The sequence below is a fragment of the Ovis canadensis genome, chromosome 20, assembly GCF_042477335.2.
Source record: "Ovis canadensis isolate MfBH-ARS-UI-01 breed Bighorn chromosome 20, ARS-UI_OviCan_v2, whole genome shotgun sequence".
Lineage (NCBI taxonomy): Eukaryota > Metazoa > Chordata > Mammalia > Artiodactyla > Bovidae > Ovis > Ovis canadensis.
In genome coordinates this window covers 38,820,322-38,837,108 of record NC_091264.1, presented here as the reverse complement: position 1 = coordinate 38,837,108, position 16,787 = coordinate 38,820,322, and the positions used below count along the sequence as shown (strand labels likewise).

Here is a 16,787-nt window from a genome sequence, read left to right as displayed (position 1 = left end):
TGTGTTTGATTCCTTGCTCCTCCGTATGTGGAATTTCCCAGATAAGAATACTGGAGTGGGTTGCCATTTCCTTCTCCAGGGGAATTAAGTTGTGTTTGATTCCAGGCTCCTCCGTATATGGAATTTCCCAGATAAGAATACTGGAGTGGGTTGCCATTTCCTTCTCCAGGGGATCTTCCTGACCCAGGAGTTGAACCCTGGTCTCCTGTATTGGTAGGTGAATTCTTTACCACTGAGCCACCAGGGAAGCCCAGTACTTAATGTTTATCATTAATAGCAATTCTTTCCAATTAATAATTTAATGTTATTTATTAATTATTATGTATATCTTCTTCAATATGTGGGCAGGACTGTTCCCTTTATTGACAAATGAGAAGCCAAAGTGGAGTCTGTTCTTTATGTTGGTTGATCCACTGTCTGCCTTTCTGCTTTAGATCCTATTTAGGCTTCAAGATAGAGGAGCTTATATTGGGTCTTTCATACTGAATCCAAGTCATCCTACAGTAAATGCAGCACATGGAGACTAGGCTATAAAAATGAAGAGAGGGAGCGGTGCGGAGGGAGGGGATAGTCATTGTTAATTTCCCCATTGCAAAAGAAACCAGTGAGTGACGTAGGTCAGACAGAGGAAGACAAATACTGCTGGATATCACTTATATATGGAATCTCAAAAATATAGCAAACTGGGGAATGATCAAAAACAAGCAAAAAAAAGAAGAAGAAGCTAATGACTACTACCCACACAAATCTTTAAAATCATAGGCTCAGGATATTGGTTGCCCAAGAAAGTTCTAGAAGCCAGAAGAGGTTAAGGATACCTAAGAAAAATTACAGTCAACTGTGGATGAACTTGCGTGGACCCCAAACCACCAAGCCTTTCTCTTTTTCATAGAGTAAGGATATATGTTCCCGTAGTCTCCCTGAAGCTTGATCAAACCCACCAACAGGACTCTAAGAGACATAGAGGGGAAATGTGAAATCCTATCTTTCCATTTTAATGGGGATTCACCAACAAGGTGGAGGTGGAAAGGAGGCTTGCTGTTGCATATGTTTTGATACTCACTATTCTTCCTTTCCTAAGACCCAAACATTCAGCTGAATGCCTTAGGACACATATCTGCTATAAATTCATTTTTTATCTAATTTGTCTGAGATCTAAGCTTCCTGTGGAGGTCCAAGATCAAAGGATTGGATTCTTTCTGATGTTGGCGCTGACATATAATGTGTGCTGACTTAGTTCTGTCTATAACCTCACAGTGGGAGGCGGCCAGCCTCCCTCGACACCTTTACACAGCGCACTTTCATTTCGGCTGGGGAGTCTGTCAGGTATGTTGCTGATTGGAGCTGCCATGTAAATAATTCATGGGAGATTTTTAAATGTTTGGGGGCTTGCAAAGGAAAGCTATGCTTGTGTTAGTCTTTCATGAATAGGTGCAGACTCGAAGAACAAGGGGGAATAGATTTCCAAAGACGGTCTCTCAAAAATAGGATAACAATATCTTCAATGGATTGAAAATGGGTGACTTGCAGTGTTTGATTCCCCTTATATGAAGTGGTATTGGTTTTACCAAGGGATAAAAATTCAAAGCCCATTTTCCTTTTTTAAGTTTGCTTCTACCTGACAATTTATTATTCCTATTCTTTGGTTATTTGCTGATCTTGATAAACTATGTCTTTTCCTCCTGGTGGGAGCGGTAATTATAGAGATGACACCAAACTCAGGACTCAGCATAGAGCTGGGCTTAATAGAGGGACAAGGTTGATGGCAAAAAAGTTCCTTCCCTGAAGGAACTCCAAGTCCTAAGAAGAAGATGAGACTGTCATATAAGGAAAGGTGACCAATAATAGAAACAGTTGCACAAGTAAAATGAGAAACTCCAGTCAACAAGTATTGAGGCATAAATCAATGCCTTTGAGCTGTCAAGAAACAGTTCTGGAAGGATTTGAAATCCCATAGGGAGACTAGGATAACCTGGAAGCTCTAAGCAAGAGAATTATCCCATAGTTAGGGGACCATAGCAGTTACAAGCTAGGAGAAATGACTGTGGAAGAGGAGAGAAGATGTGGATAACATGAGTTTCACAGAATATTAACTGACACATCATCAAAACAATATAAACAGCATGATTACTTTATCTTGTTTTACTGTTCCAAATCAGCAGTATATTATATGTTTCCCTCTCCAGGGGATCTTCCCATCTCAGGGATCGAATCCAGGTCTCCTGCCTTGCAGGCAAATTCTTTACCATCTGAGCCAACAGGGAAGCCCTTGTTTATATATATATGTATATATATAACATTTATTTATATTTATAGAAATAAATAAAATTAATAAACAAATATATATATTATGTTATTTATAGTTATACTATAATATTGTCTCTTACACTGTGATACAGACTTGCTGATTCTCTCCTAACATAAGCCAAGACAGGCTCAGTAAACTGACAGAGCGGTATAATACACAGGTTTATCAATTAGCATTTACCTTGTATATAAAAGTATGTATGTATAAAAATTCACATTAATGCATTTGATGATGAGAAATTAGAAAATCAGGGATGGGAAATGTCAGTGACAGTACTGCCTCTCAGGGGTTTTAGGGTATTTCTCAACCTTTTATTTCACTCTAAGGCACATGGAAGATGACATTCCCACGTGTGCTACACTCTGATGCATGTATTTAGCCAAGCATTCTTCTTAACTCCCCTTTGCTAGCTTTAATTGTACACAGCATTGTTTGGTTCTCTCACTACAACTCTGGAGTCACAGATCTTGACTTCTGTACAGTAAGATGTGCTGTCATATTATTTGTGGTCTTGAGAAGTTACTTAATCCCTGTATCTTCATGGCCTCCCTTCTAAAAGGGAGATGGTAATAACACTTCAGAAGGTTGTTGTAAGGATTAAATTTAGTATATATATATATATGTATATGTATATGTATATTTACATATATATATAAAACCTGGTGCCCAGCATATAATTGCTATAAAAGTGTTACTTTAAATGATTATTAGCCTTTCTTTCTTCAAGGAATGCATACTGGAATGTAAATGTATGAGTGGCATTAACAATCTTGAATTACCTTTAATTTGATTAAAAAAATAATTTAATAAAATTGTTTTAAAGTTGAACTATAGCACTTTATTGTTTATAAAACTAGGCTTTGTACATCCCTCAATACCCAATGAATTTTGAGAATTAGACATTCATGAGTTAGGAAATACTTTCTGAAGAAAGAGAGAAATTTGGGGAGGTGAGTAAAAGAAGGCAGAGGGTTTTGAAAGACAGGTGGAAAAAATATTTCAGGCCTAGGGTGTGTTTTAAGATGATTCTTATAGGTGAGTAATTATATATATACAGTCTTATAGATACTTGTTTTTTTATATATTTATCTCTGCATATGTTTGTTTTTATAAAATAAAATATATTCAAATTGTGAATTTGGCATAAAAGTCAAAAGTATTAATAAGACTGGTTTTATGTTTATTAATGCAGGTGTGAGTTAACCTCCATAGTAAGGTCTGATTGTAGCTTAATTTTCATATTTAAGCTCCCATGCTTACAATGAAAAATCCTGATTGACTTCTTATGAGCATTGTAAAAGTTTTTTCTGGGAAGCGATATTATCAAATTTGTATTAGACAATTTATATTAATTATCAATTAATTAATTGATGGATGTGGGAGACATGGGTTTTTTGAAAAAGTGTGCACTCCCAACGATATTTAGAAATTGGTAAGTTGATATAACTCAGTCTTCAATTATTTGGTGATATCTTTTCAAGAATGTTAAATATGCAAAACATGCAGTCAGCTGATTGAGGGCTAAGTCTGTTTCTTCTCCTCCTTCTTGTCTCTCACAGATTTGAGGATGAAGGTCATGCTGGCCAAGCTGAACCAGCTCTCCCATCAGTCCCTGAATGGTGTGTCCAGAAGGAAGGTGAGCCACCGTGTGGTCCGAGAGGAAGGTGGCAGCCGAGAAGAGGCCACTGTGCCTGCTCCCAGTATTGCCAGCGTCACATCGCACAGGAACACCTGTACTCCAGGCTCTCCTGCTCAGCAGGAGTGCCTTCAGGACAGTAGGGGCTGGAAGGGGGCCCAGGAGCAGGTGCTGAGATACCAGCTGGCAGGCCAAGATCAGCTGCTGCTGCTCTGCCCAGACCTCAGACGAGAGAGGCAGCGTTTGCAGGGCCAGAGTCAGCTCGGCAAGGGGCACATCAGTCTAGAGCTTTCCCAGGAGAAGCCAGGCTCCTGTGGTGCCACCGAGGCATTCTGCCTCCATTCAGTACATCCAGAGGCTGTTCAGGAACAGCTGTGATTGAGGACATTTGGGCTGCAATTTATAGTGTTCAAAATATATCTGGATCATGATGAGCAGGGAAGATGAGGCCTGACCAGTTTGGACTAAGAAGGGAGAATATGCACGTGTGTGCTCAGTCTTGTCCAACTCTTTGTGACCCTGTGGACTGTAACCCACTAGGCTTCTCTGTCCATGAGATTTTCTAGGCCAGAATACTGGAGTGGGTTGCCATTTCCTTCTCCAAGGGCTCTTCCCAACCCAGGGATCGAACCTGTGTCTCTTGCATTGGCAGGCAGATTCTTTACCACTGTGCTATCTTGGAAGCCCAGAAGGGAGAAGATGGATTCTGAATTCTTTCTTTTCAAGTTTAACATGGAAGATAGTCATATAAGTGATGTAGGTTGAAACAATATCTAACATATCTTTTTTATTAATCATGAATCTTAGTCCAATGCTAGGCAAGTAATAAGTTCCCAAATACTGATTTTTTTACTTGTTTTTATCTTAAGCTGGTTATCTTATTGATTTTGCAATTTTAATAAAGGTATACTGCTGATTTATTCAAGGGGCTTCCCTGACAGCTCAGTTGGTAAAGAATCTGCCTGCAACACAGGAGACCCCGATTTGATTCCTAGGTCGGGAAGATCCACTGGAGAAGGGATAGGCTTCCCACTGCAGGCTGATTTATTACAGTAGGGAGTGGCATTAAGTTTCTTCTAGGACAAAGTCCCCGACCTCCAGGCCACAGGGGTTTCCAACCTCCTCCTGTAAGATCAATGGCAGCATTAGATTAAAAATAAAGTGCATAATAAATATAATGCTCTTCCATGAAATTGGTCCCCGGCACCAAAAGGTTTGGGGACCTCTGTTCTAGAATGATTACCCACAGTGCTTTGGGCTTCTCTTATTGAAGGGATCATGACAAAGTCTGGATGGCTACAGCTGTTTCTGCAGTGTTAGAGTAAAACATTTCTTTATCCTATGGGAATATTTGAAGGAGAAGAGAAGACCCCACTTTCTGGTCTATCAGAGCTTACCTTCCAACCATAAGGCACTTGCCTGATTTTTCACAAACTGATTTTATTTCACAACTTAAATTCACTCATTATTAGGAGCCCATAGTTGAACAAACACATCATCTTTGCTCCTTGTGAGTATTGACACCTGGAAATTATATTCTCCTGGGCTTTGCTGATATTTTAGTTAAGGACAAGAATATAAGAATAGCAGGTCTGGGTAAGGAAATGGTCCATGGGCCAAGTAATTTTTTCAATAGTTCTTTCTTTTAATAATTGAGCCACATAAAAAAAAGTGGAAGGAAACTATTGGGAAAACAGAGATGACCAAGTAGCCAAGTGGATTATCAGCTAACTTAATTATTAGAGAAATATTAGAGAACTGCTTTTGGGGAAAGATACTGTGTGGGAGAACCATGTGCAGCCTCTCTAGGCTTTGTGCTGAGGGTTCAGATTGAAACCAGAGCAGAGGGTTAACCATGCTGATAAGTTGAGTAAGGATATGAAAGGAAGCTTCACCCAATTCACACATTTGCAAAGGGCCCATCTATGTCCAAACTGAGTGATACTTTAAGCGAGCCCAACTGTGTATCTGGCAGATCTTTTGCACCAATGAGTGAAGCCAAGACAGCTAAGGTAAAGAAAATATCTAGTAAGAACTTGCTCTCAGCTTTTATCTAAACCAGGATTTTCCAGTCTCTGAAAGATGAAAGGGATGTCTTACGTTTGCATTAGAACAGAGGAAGGAAAAACACTCTTCTATGGCAGAATTTTAAATAATAATGTCCTGGAATTAGCCCCAGAGGAGGTACTACTGGCAGAAAGTCATTGTCTGAGAGCATCAGTGAGAAAGTATGTCTCACTCTACACAAGCTGGTGGGAAAGTTCCCAATTTCTGTGTCCATTCTTTAGATGTCTTACTGATATCTCAGACCTTAAAGCTGCCTCTGAAAGGAGGTAGGCAGCCTTCCCCAGGACATTATGCTAGATTCTCCGGGTCCTCAGAGAGCTATGATTCTTTAGTACAAACGCATTTGTAGTTAAGGCTTTTGAGAAATATAAAAACTGCTTACTAAGGGTCTGTCTATACACTCTCCCTTTCACCACCTCCAGTTCCAACTCAGGTGTCTTTCCTGAACTCTATACTGTTTATCAAATTGCCTACTGAGAGCTTCCACTAGATTTATCCTTCAGATGATGGCAGAAAGTCATTATTTGAAGGCATTAGCGAGAAAGTATGTCTTCTGTCTTTCAGTATTACATTGCCCTCACACAATACATGGCATGACCTCATTCAGGCCAGAAATCTAGAAATCACCCACGACTTGAATTTTTCTATCTAACCCTTCCCCAAAGTCAGCTGGTGCTGCTTCTGCTAAGTTGCTTCAGTTGTGCCCAACTCTGTGCGACCCCATAGATGGCAGCTCACGAGGCTCTGCCATCCCTGGGATTCTCCAGGCAAGAACACTGGAGTGGGTTGCCATTTCCTTTTCCAATGCATGAAAGTGAAAGTGAAGTAGCTCAGTCGTGTCCGACTCTTAACGACCCCATGGACTGCAGCCTACCAGGCTCCTCTGTCCATGGGATTTTCCAGGCAAGAGTACTGGAGTGGGGTGCCATTGCCTTCTCTGCCAAAGTCAGCTACCAGCTGTCATTTCTGCACCTTCTTTACCCTTCTCCCAATTTCTACTATCTTCTTTTCCATCCCCCATGTGCTAAACCCTGATCTTTCTGGAAGGCAAGTTTGATCCTATGCTTGTTTGGGAACATCTAGAGTTCCCAAGTTCCCTATTAACTCTATGCCACCAAAATCTAGGATCCCCAAGTCCAGAATGGACTCTTTGAACCTGAATAGCAACCAGAATTATCCAGAGTAACATGGAAGGCTCTTGCATGTGTCTTGGGATTTCAGAGTCTGGCCAGAATTCCCAACCCATAGTTAAGGCAGTCTTTGTTTTCCTCATCCAAAAATGGGAGAATTGGGTAAATGCTAGAGGCAAATAGAGCAGTTCTTGGTTCATTTATGTCTGAAGATGAGCTGATTAGATAAAGCCAACCACAAACTTACTCAGACCATTAACATAGGGGACCCAGTAAATGTTTCCCAGCAGTATCAAATCTTACCCTTTCTTCAAATAAGTAATTTAAAATGTCTTGTTCCTGTGTAATTTCAAAGAACTTCTTGTCTCCCATTTCTGATTTTCTATGTTTGAAGGACTCCTTTCCCCCAAGATATTGAACAAACTAAAATTCTAGACCGTTCAAAATTATTTGTAAATATTTATGGATGTTAAAGCTGAGAGGAATGATGGTAGCTGGAGTAGTTTTCATTATCTCTTGAGTTTGGGGAATTGTGTACAGGAAAGGCACCAGTCTCTGACAGAGCTTCATGTGTCTCTCAGAGAGAAAGCCTTGGCCAATCTAACCAAGGTTGTATTCTGAAGCAGACTTGCCCATCTCATCACCCAAAGAGGCTGTTGAGTACCAAGAGGATTTAGTCCTTCAGAGCCCTCCCCTTTCATAGATTATTCAGTTGAGTGATTCCCTTCCTTCTAGCAATCTAACTCCAAATGTATAAAATTACTGTACATTGAAATGTATGCAAACTATATGCAAAATGAATATGATGAAACTGAATATAGATCACACGCAAATATTATTCAACTAAGCTTCCATAAAATGTCATGTACATGTCAATGAAAGTAAAGGATTTTAATTAATTATGTCATTTAAAATTCATGTATTTATTCCATATTTTGTTTCCAGAACTTGTATTCAGTGTCAATGTTAAAAGAACTATAAGCAGAAGGAATTACCGTACTGGATGTAGAACAATTGATTTCAGCTTACACTATGTCACTGTGACCAATTACAGACATATGTGAGAGACAAACCATATTTCCAGAATGTAGTTTTTTAAGTTAAATGAGGTTTAAATGGTCAAATTCATAGATTTGGTTGTTTACAAACATTTCTTCTACCTCAAAACAGACTGGAGATGTCTGCTTGGAACAATTCAGAAAAAGAATAGATTCTACCCATCAATCTGTTCTGTTTTGAGACAGAAGTTTTGTTTAACACATTGGTAGGACTTTCTAGAATTTACTGGAGTGTGAGTTGATATCTCTGTGCATGTGTCCTCAATTGCTAAGTGGTGTCAGACTCTGCCACTCCATGGACGGTAGCCTGCCAGTCTCCTCTGTCCATGGGATTTCCCAGGCAAGAATACTGGAGTAGGTTGCTATTTCCTTCTCTAGGGGATCCTCCCCACCCAGAAATCAAACCTGCGACTCTTGCAGGTGCCACAGGCATATTCTTTACCACTGAGCCACCTGGGAAGCTGATTTCTCCATATCATTCCTTATTTCAGTCTCAAAAATGATGCCTCATTTATTATTATCACTATATCTTTTATTTTAAAATGAGTAGCCATAATAAGAGGAAAGAAAATCAATCTCTTTTCAAAAATGTGAGAAATATCATTCTTCTCTCCACTTTATATAATAAACAGTTACTGAATCCTTACAAAGGTACAAGGCAAAATTGGGGGGAAAAATTAATGTATCTGCTTCTTTTTAAAATTTTCCTTAATTTAGTGGTACATCTATCCAGTAGAATGACTGATGTAGAAAATTATTCAAGATATACCATTAGGCTAAAAAAACATAAAGCAAGTTGCAAAAAATGGGTATAGTGTGTTTTTATCTATAGTTGATTTATGTACAGAAAAATTATGGAGAAATAGCCAATACATATTTTAAAATGAGCTACCTTTAGATAATGGAGTAGGGAATATGAGGAGACTTGTACTTCATCTTTTATATCTTTTTGAATTTCAAATTTTCTTAAAATATACTACTAATAAAAATAAAATTTAGAAATATTTTCTCCATCTGTTCGTTGTCCAAAGGTTAGCAATACCCAGGCCTAGAAATTGCTTATAGGAAAAAACTTTTGCAAAGAAAGAGGAGACAAATATCTGTGGGAGAAATAAAGAGTGGACAGAGAAGATGAATGGACTGGGAATAAAAGAAAGAGTAGGGAAAATCTCTGAATGAGGAAAAGAGTGTTCCATAGTGGGCAATGAATAAAGTGCTGACGAGTCTATGTTCTCATCACAGTGTCCCTGGAATGTCATACAGGGCATGTCACCAGGGGCCCCTCTGTGTGAAGGGCCTTAGTGTACAGGTGTGTATGTCTATGGGCTCAATATCTCTTAGTAAGATTCGAATATGAAAGAATGGCTTTTCCATTATTCATATTGAGGAAACAATGGGGAAGCGGTTGCTAACCCTAAGTCACGAGTGGACCCGACATGACACTCATAGCGCTGAGAATTCCTGCTGGATAACACGCCTCTCACCAGATCAGTGCCACAGCCTGCACTTCTTCCAGCCCTGCTCCACGAGGACTTATTCTAAACCTAGACCAAGTATGCTATAACCCTAAACACAAAAGCTGCCTCTTGGTAGCAGCTGTCACAACGCACTTATTAAGTAGGCTCCAGAGACTCAGACTTTCGAGAGATAGAGGCTTAAGTCAAAAGGCCATGGGCTTCAAAGGGTATGGTGGGAAAAATAATATGCTCCAAAGTTTCTTAGGGACTTCACTGGCAGTCTGGTTTTTAAGACTTCCCTTTCCAATGCAGGGGGTGCTGGTTTGATACCTGTTCGGGGAACTAAGGTCACACATACTTCACAGTCAAAAAAACCGAAACATAAAACAGAAGCAATATGGTAATAAATTCAATAAAGGCTTTAAAAGTGGTCCACATCAAAAAAATCTTTAATTTTTCTTAAAATTTGGGAGTAAATAAATAATCCTGTGTACTTATCTATAATTCTGACAACTCTAGAAGTGCTATAAATTTGGGCTATACATTAGTAATACCAACCATTTTTTTCTCATTGAAATTTTTTCCACCTATCTTTATTCTGTTCTCAGGGATGCCACTGACTCAGTTCTCACCTCTCTTTTCAAAAGCATAAATCTCTCCCCATCTACTGGAGTGTCCCCATAACTGTCCAACATGATTGAGTAGCTCCCACTTAAAAGAAAAAAAAAATCAGACATTCTTTGATTCTATAGGCCCCTTCATATCTCTTCCCATTTTCTTAACCCATTCCGTTAACACTGTTTGAGACTTTTGTTCACAGGTTAAGTTACTTCCATTTTCATTTATTCTTCCAGGCATTCCAATACACTTCTGACTCCTCTGCAGAAGAGGCTGCTCTTACGGCAATTACCAGCAACCTCCATATTGCCAATTCTAAAGAATGAGCCTGTCTTCATCCTGCATGTTAACCCCATCCTTTCTCTTCCCCATTCTTGAAACAGTTTCCTCTCTTGACCTTTGCGATACCTTCTCTCCTTGATTCACTCTTTCATCACCGAACATAATAAGCCATAGACTGAAGGCTCAACTTTGGTTCTTTTTTTAAAAAAAAAATATTTATTCATCTTTGGCTGCACTGCGTCTTTGTTGCTGTGCAGGGCTTTCTCTAGTTGCAGTGGCAGTGAGCAGAGGCTACTCTCTAGTTGTGGTGTGCAGGTGTTGTATTGTGGTGGCTTCCCTTGTTGCAGAGCACCAGCTCTAGGGCCTGCACACTTCGTAGTTGCAGCATGTGGGCTCAGTAGTTCTGACTTCCAGGCCCCAGAGTGTGGGTTTAGTAGTTGTGGTACATAGGCTTAGTTGCCCTGTGGCATGTGATGAACCATGGATGAACCAGTGTCCTCTGCATTGCAAGGCAGATTCTTAACCACTGGACCACCAAGGAAGCCCCAAACTTTGATTCTTGATCCAAAACCTCATCAGACACCAAGAAAAATATCTCACTGAGCCTGCCCAGGCTCAGATCTGAGAGCTAATATTGAACTAGTGGGATGTATCTTTTCTGGACCCCTTTGTCATAGAAAACAGCAGCTTTCACTGTGAAAAGCAACCTGAGTATAATATACTGGAATCCCAATCTTTACTCTGCAAAATTCTAGAAACATCAACCCAATACTTTCGGACTGTAGTGTTTCAGAAGCGATGTCAGAAACCAGTCTAAGTTTTGTTCCTGTCTAGGAATGATTAAAGATCACAGGATCTTTTTTCTAGACTATTTTAAACATTTTGATAATTCTCTCCATAGATGAATCTTTTTCTATACTAGACAAAAATTGCAAAGAGAGGATAATGCTATTTGTAATAAGGGGAGAAAGACTTGAAATAGGGAAGGAAAACATTAGTGGTTCATAAGAGAAGAGAGAGGATTTAAATAGATTTAAAAAGTGATGTTTCAGGTAAAAGAAAAATATATAAATTTAACCATAAAAGTCCGGAGAAGGCAATGGCGACCCACTCCAGTACTCTTGCCTGGAAAATCCCATGGTTGGAGCAGCCTGATGGGCTGCAGTCCATGGGGTCGCTAAGAGTCAGACACGACTGAGTGACTTCACTTTCACTCTTCACTTTCATGCATTGGAGAAGGACATGGTACCCCACTCCAGTGTTCTTGCCTGGAGAATCCCAGGGACGGAGGAGCCTGGTGGGCTGCTGACAATGGGGTCGCACAGAGTTGGACACGACTGAAGTGACTTAGCAGCAGCAGCAGCAGCAACCATGAAAGTCACTCAACCCCAGATCATGGATCCTTTAAGGAAATGAATTAATGGTGTCGAATATAGAAAATAAATGGCTAGATGAATAATTCATAACTTTGTAGCATGTGAAATGATAATAAAAAGATGGTAGAAGTGATTTCAACTTAAAGTGGGCCAGATGAAAGAATACCCACTGTAACTAAATAGATTAGACACTGGGAAACAATTCTTACTTCTTGGGGAAAATTGTCAGTAAATTTTGCATGTATTTCAGCATCCTACTTTGTTGAGATTTTACCGGAGAAGGCAATGGCACCCCACTCCAGTACTCTTGTGTGAAGAATCCATGGATGGAGGAGCCTGGTAGGCTGCAGTCCATGAGGTCGCTAAGAGTCGAATATGACAGGCCTAGTTAAATGCTGTTTCTCTTGTCTAATTTAGCTAATGAAGGGGATAAATGAGATAAATGAGATCTAATTTCTTCATATACCAAAGAAAGTTTGGATCAAAATATTTGGCACTCTAGCCAATGCTGCTTTTAGACTCAGATAATGGTTTCCACTCCAGGCCCTTGCTCTAGAGGACTCCACCCTCATTCACTCTTCTATGTAGGCAGTCCGACCATGAAGCCAGGAGGATGTGCCCACCCACACACCATGCCCACCCCTAGTGCCCACATTGGAATTTTCTGCCCAAACAACCCTGAACCATCCACTGGGGCTTGCAGAGGCTGTTTCTCTAGATTCCTTCTTTGCTTTTCATATCAAGTTAAGTGAGGAAGAACCATTTTGACTCAGATTGTATTGAGAAATATGCCAAACTATTGTTGAATAGTACTTTCCTGATGGATGGAAAGTAATCATGACTTCTATGTCTCCTTTTATTCTTATGAAGGGGACATGTGTTAAGACATTCATCAACGTGTAACTCGTATCTTCTGGCTCACAGAGTCCTCACCTGCTGAATAAGAGCTTACTGCCTTTGCCAGATTGCCCTGGTTATTTCTGACATTCAACGAAACAGACCCGTATGGGATTCTTTTTGGGATTCACGGTAACCCTATACACCCTCCTGATTCTCAGATGCCTCCCTGAGGAGGACCTCATCCCATGCCTTGCCTTTTACCTTCTTGATCTTCAGAATTCTAGGAAGGCACCAGCTGACCTCCACAACGTGCATTCTGTCTCTCCTGAGCAGGCGCCACTGGTCGTACATAGGACAATATGGCAGGCAGAGTTTAAGATGCCATCTGCTTTATCAACCACCACGTGATTAAATAAAGTGCCCATGCCTGACTTGATCTATGTTGGCTTCTTTCACTTAGAGAATGTTCTTCAGGTTCACTGTGTTGTTGCTGATGGCAGGATTTCCCTCTTCCCTATGACTGAGTGCGATTCCAATGTGGGTACTGTTTTAAGTTGGTAAGTTGTGGTGATTCGTTACACAGCTATAGAGACGCTATGGTTTCCATAAACAAGGGGAAGACCAGTCCTCTTGTATTTGCTCCTGTCTCTTGGGTGTCCCCTGTTCTCATTTTCAGCAGACATGAATCACTTCTAGCTCCTAGAAGCTTAAAGCCCTCACTCAACCTGCAGGTCCCCCTGTGGGCAGCTGGATGGCATCAGTCCTGGGGTCTCCCCAGGTGTCCCACTGGCGCTCGCTTCTTCAGGGTGGAGGATGCTGGCTCTTAGGACTTCCAGACACCATGGATATGTTCCCATCCCAGAACCACGAGATGAAAACAAGCCAGACTGTCCTTGTCTTCCTCTCTCCCTTCTGTCTTCTCATTTCCCAGTATCTTCCCAACTAGATTCTGATGAAAGTTATTTGCAGGATCCCCATCAGTTCCATGAGTGACAGGAGACTGATGTCAAGTGAGAAAATGAAATGTAAATTTTATTAAACACCCCCTCTCATTGCCACGTATCAATGCAGATTCCAGCTGAACATAGCAAATCAAATCCTGCCTATGCCCAGCCTCGGGGCACACGGAAAATCATTTCTCCTTAATACCATTCCTTTCTAGTAAAATATTTTTCTGTTTGGTAAATGAAAATTGTAAATGCAAACCTTGTATTAATCCCAGTGAAAAGCGTATCTTCAAAATGAACATCTGAAGGAGGGAGCAGAGAAGAGACAAGGGAAGATTCAGGGGCAAAGGAGGAGAAGTCGGGGACTGGGGGAACAGAATTGTATTTAGCTGTGTCATGCACAGTCCCGACTCATGGCTGTGCAAGGATGCATATCCGCAGAATAAATGGTGACATTCTTTGAAAGCTTGGACCATGAGGACATTTATCTACATGCTGTCCTGTCTCAGAGATAATAAAGATCTTAAATCTGATACACTGTCTTGAAATTGCATTATAAATATAGATGCTTCATTCTGGGTGTATGTGCACAATTACAGGCTTGTCTGGGGTTTTGTCCAGTGGTGTCTGACTGTGTGTAGAGAAAAATCTTAACCTGGGGATCTTAAAAGCTGAAACCAATTTTGATTGTATATTTATTGTATAAAAAATAACCCAAAATTGGAGACAAAAATGAATGCAGAGAAAGCACTTGATGAATTTGAATGAAAAATGTAAATACTGTTCTCTTTTTTTTTTAAGAAAGAAGGTAATTTATTAAATCTATTTTCTTTTAATTTCTTCAAATTAAGTGGATAGACTATTTTTGAAATGACATTTTATCAGGAACAGATCTTTATTTAGAATGCCTGTTCTGATTTGCCTGAGATTGGGGGGTTTCCAGGATATAAGACTCAGTGCAAAAACCAGAAAACCCCAGAAAGTTCCACGCATACAATGATGAGTTGGTCACCCTAATATATTGTTATCATAAACCACATAAAATAGTCATGTCTTATACTCTGATAATGCTTCCCAGGTGGCGCCAGTGGTAAAGAACACACCTGCCAAGGCAGGAGACATAAAAGACACGGGTTTGATCCCTGGATCAGGAAGATCCCCTGCAAGAGGGGCATGGCAACCCACTCAAGTATTCTTGCCTGGAGAATTCCATAAACAGAGGAGGCTGGTGGGCTATGGTCCATAGGGTCGCAGAGAGTTGGACACAACTGAAGTGACTTAGCGCGTGCACGCACACACACACACTCTAATAAATTATTAACATTGTAGACTTTATTTTAGGGAAATGGTTTTGAGCAAAATAAACTTATAGCTGTATCTGGAAACAATCTCCTTGACTTAGTCAAACTTGGCAAATAGCATTCAGGCTTCCAAAGTAAGTGAGAACAACTCAAGCATTATACTTGTTAGCTGAGAAAATGGCATTCTTATGTTTTCTTTTCTTGTGGTGAAGCTTTAAAGACTTTCTTCCTAGGACAGCTACAAGTAATCAATATAAATGAAAGCGGGGGAGGGGGGCGTGGAGGAATAGGGAAATTTGGATTAACACATATACACTACTGATGTTATGTATAAAATAGATAACTAATGAGCGCAAACTGCATAGCACAGAGAGCTCTACTTACTGTGCTGTGGTGACCTGAATGGGAAGAAAGGCCAAGAGAGGGGGTATACGTATATATACTTATACTATATGCACTGCTGATTCAGTTTGCTGTATAGTAGAAGCTAACACAACACTGTAAAGCAACTGAACACCAATAAAATATATTTTTTAAAAAAGGAATGTGAGTATTGCTTAAAAAGGAATGTGAGTATTGCTTAGGAACGTGCTAGAACACAACTGATGTTGCATAAACAAATGCTTTGAATTAAAAGATAAAACCCAGTTAGATACAGTTTTGCATTTAATATCTGAAAATTAAGTCAAGTATTGGGCTAAATAGTGCATTCATTTTCCAGAAGAGCTGTAACATTTCTTACCTAGCAAAAGTTGGCCCCTGAGATCTGATGCCCAGAGGGTGCTATATTTAGAATTTAAAAATAATGCCACACTACTTTCTGCACAAGAAGAGAGTTTATATGGAAATGTAGAAATTTTAACTTGAATTATTGTACTGGAATCCACAATCCTTGATTGCTTAATTAAACATATTTGATTTCTTAACTATTCTTCCTTTTTGGTATTTTTGTGTACAAAATAACTAAAATAGGGTATTTTGCTTTAAAAATGGGTATTAATGATACATGTGAAGAACATAAATGCAGCACTAATGTAAGGCAAATTTGTAAGGTCATTAACATGTATATTTTGGGTTTGCCTAGATCTTTGTCTTATTTTATTTCTTTCAGTCTTAGTTTCCAACCCTTTTGTTTTCAAACCAGCTCATCGCAGATGTATTTCAAGCTCTGGACCTATCATTTCTGCATTATTCCTTCAAACTTACCCGTTCAATGACCCGTTTGTGTCTAGAATTTCTACATAGTTTCACAGAATAATTCACACTCGTGTTTTAATGTTACTTACATCACATTTGATGGTATTTTCATTTGAACAGATTTCTGAAGGCAAGGCTTAAAGGAGTATACCTAAAGATTGAATTCCAATTACTGAAGACAGCTACTTTATGAGAGGTCCCTCAATAATATACTAGTGTCCTGTTGCTATTATTGCCACAAACTTCCTGCCTGAAAACAACTCAAATTTATTTTCCTAAAGTTTTGGATGTCCAAAGTCTGAAATCAGTTTCATTGAGCTAAAACAAAAATGCTATCAAGGGTGACTCCTTCCTGGGATTTGAGGGGAAAATCTGTTTCCTTGCCTTCTTCATCTTCCCAAGGCAACCTCTATCCCTTGGCTTGTGGGCACTCCTCCGTCTTCAAAACACATTACTCTTACGTCTCCTTCACTCCAACTTCTTTATTCACATCTACTGGTTTTCTGATCTCCTGCCTCTCTAAGGACCCGTGCCATAACATTTAGGGCCTATCTATATGATCCTAGATAA

The 16,787-nt window shown here is 39.8% G+C and overlaps 1 protein-coding gene across 4 annotated transcripts in view; it reads left to right on the top strand.

Annotated features, from left to right (window-relative positions):
- PKHD1 (PKHD1 ciliary IPT domain containing fibrocystin/polyductin) overlaps positions 1-15,946 on the top strand; it is a 456,884-nt gene extending 440,938 nt beyond the window's left edge. For 3 of the 4 annotated variants that reach the window (XM_069562808.1, XM_069562806.1, XM_069562803.1), the window contains exon 67: positions 3,868-5,122. In XM_069562808.1, the coding sequence (XP_069418909.1) occupies positions 3,868-4,322 (455 nt within the window). In that variant the 3' untranslated portion in view covers positions 4,323-5,122. Of the gene's footprint in view, positions 1-3,867; positions 5,123-14,797 lie in introns of those variants that run through there. The other variant, XM_069562807.1, reaches the window with a different exon arrangement.
- Positions 15,947-16,787: the final 841 nt, after the last annotated feature.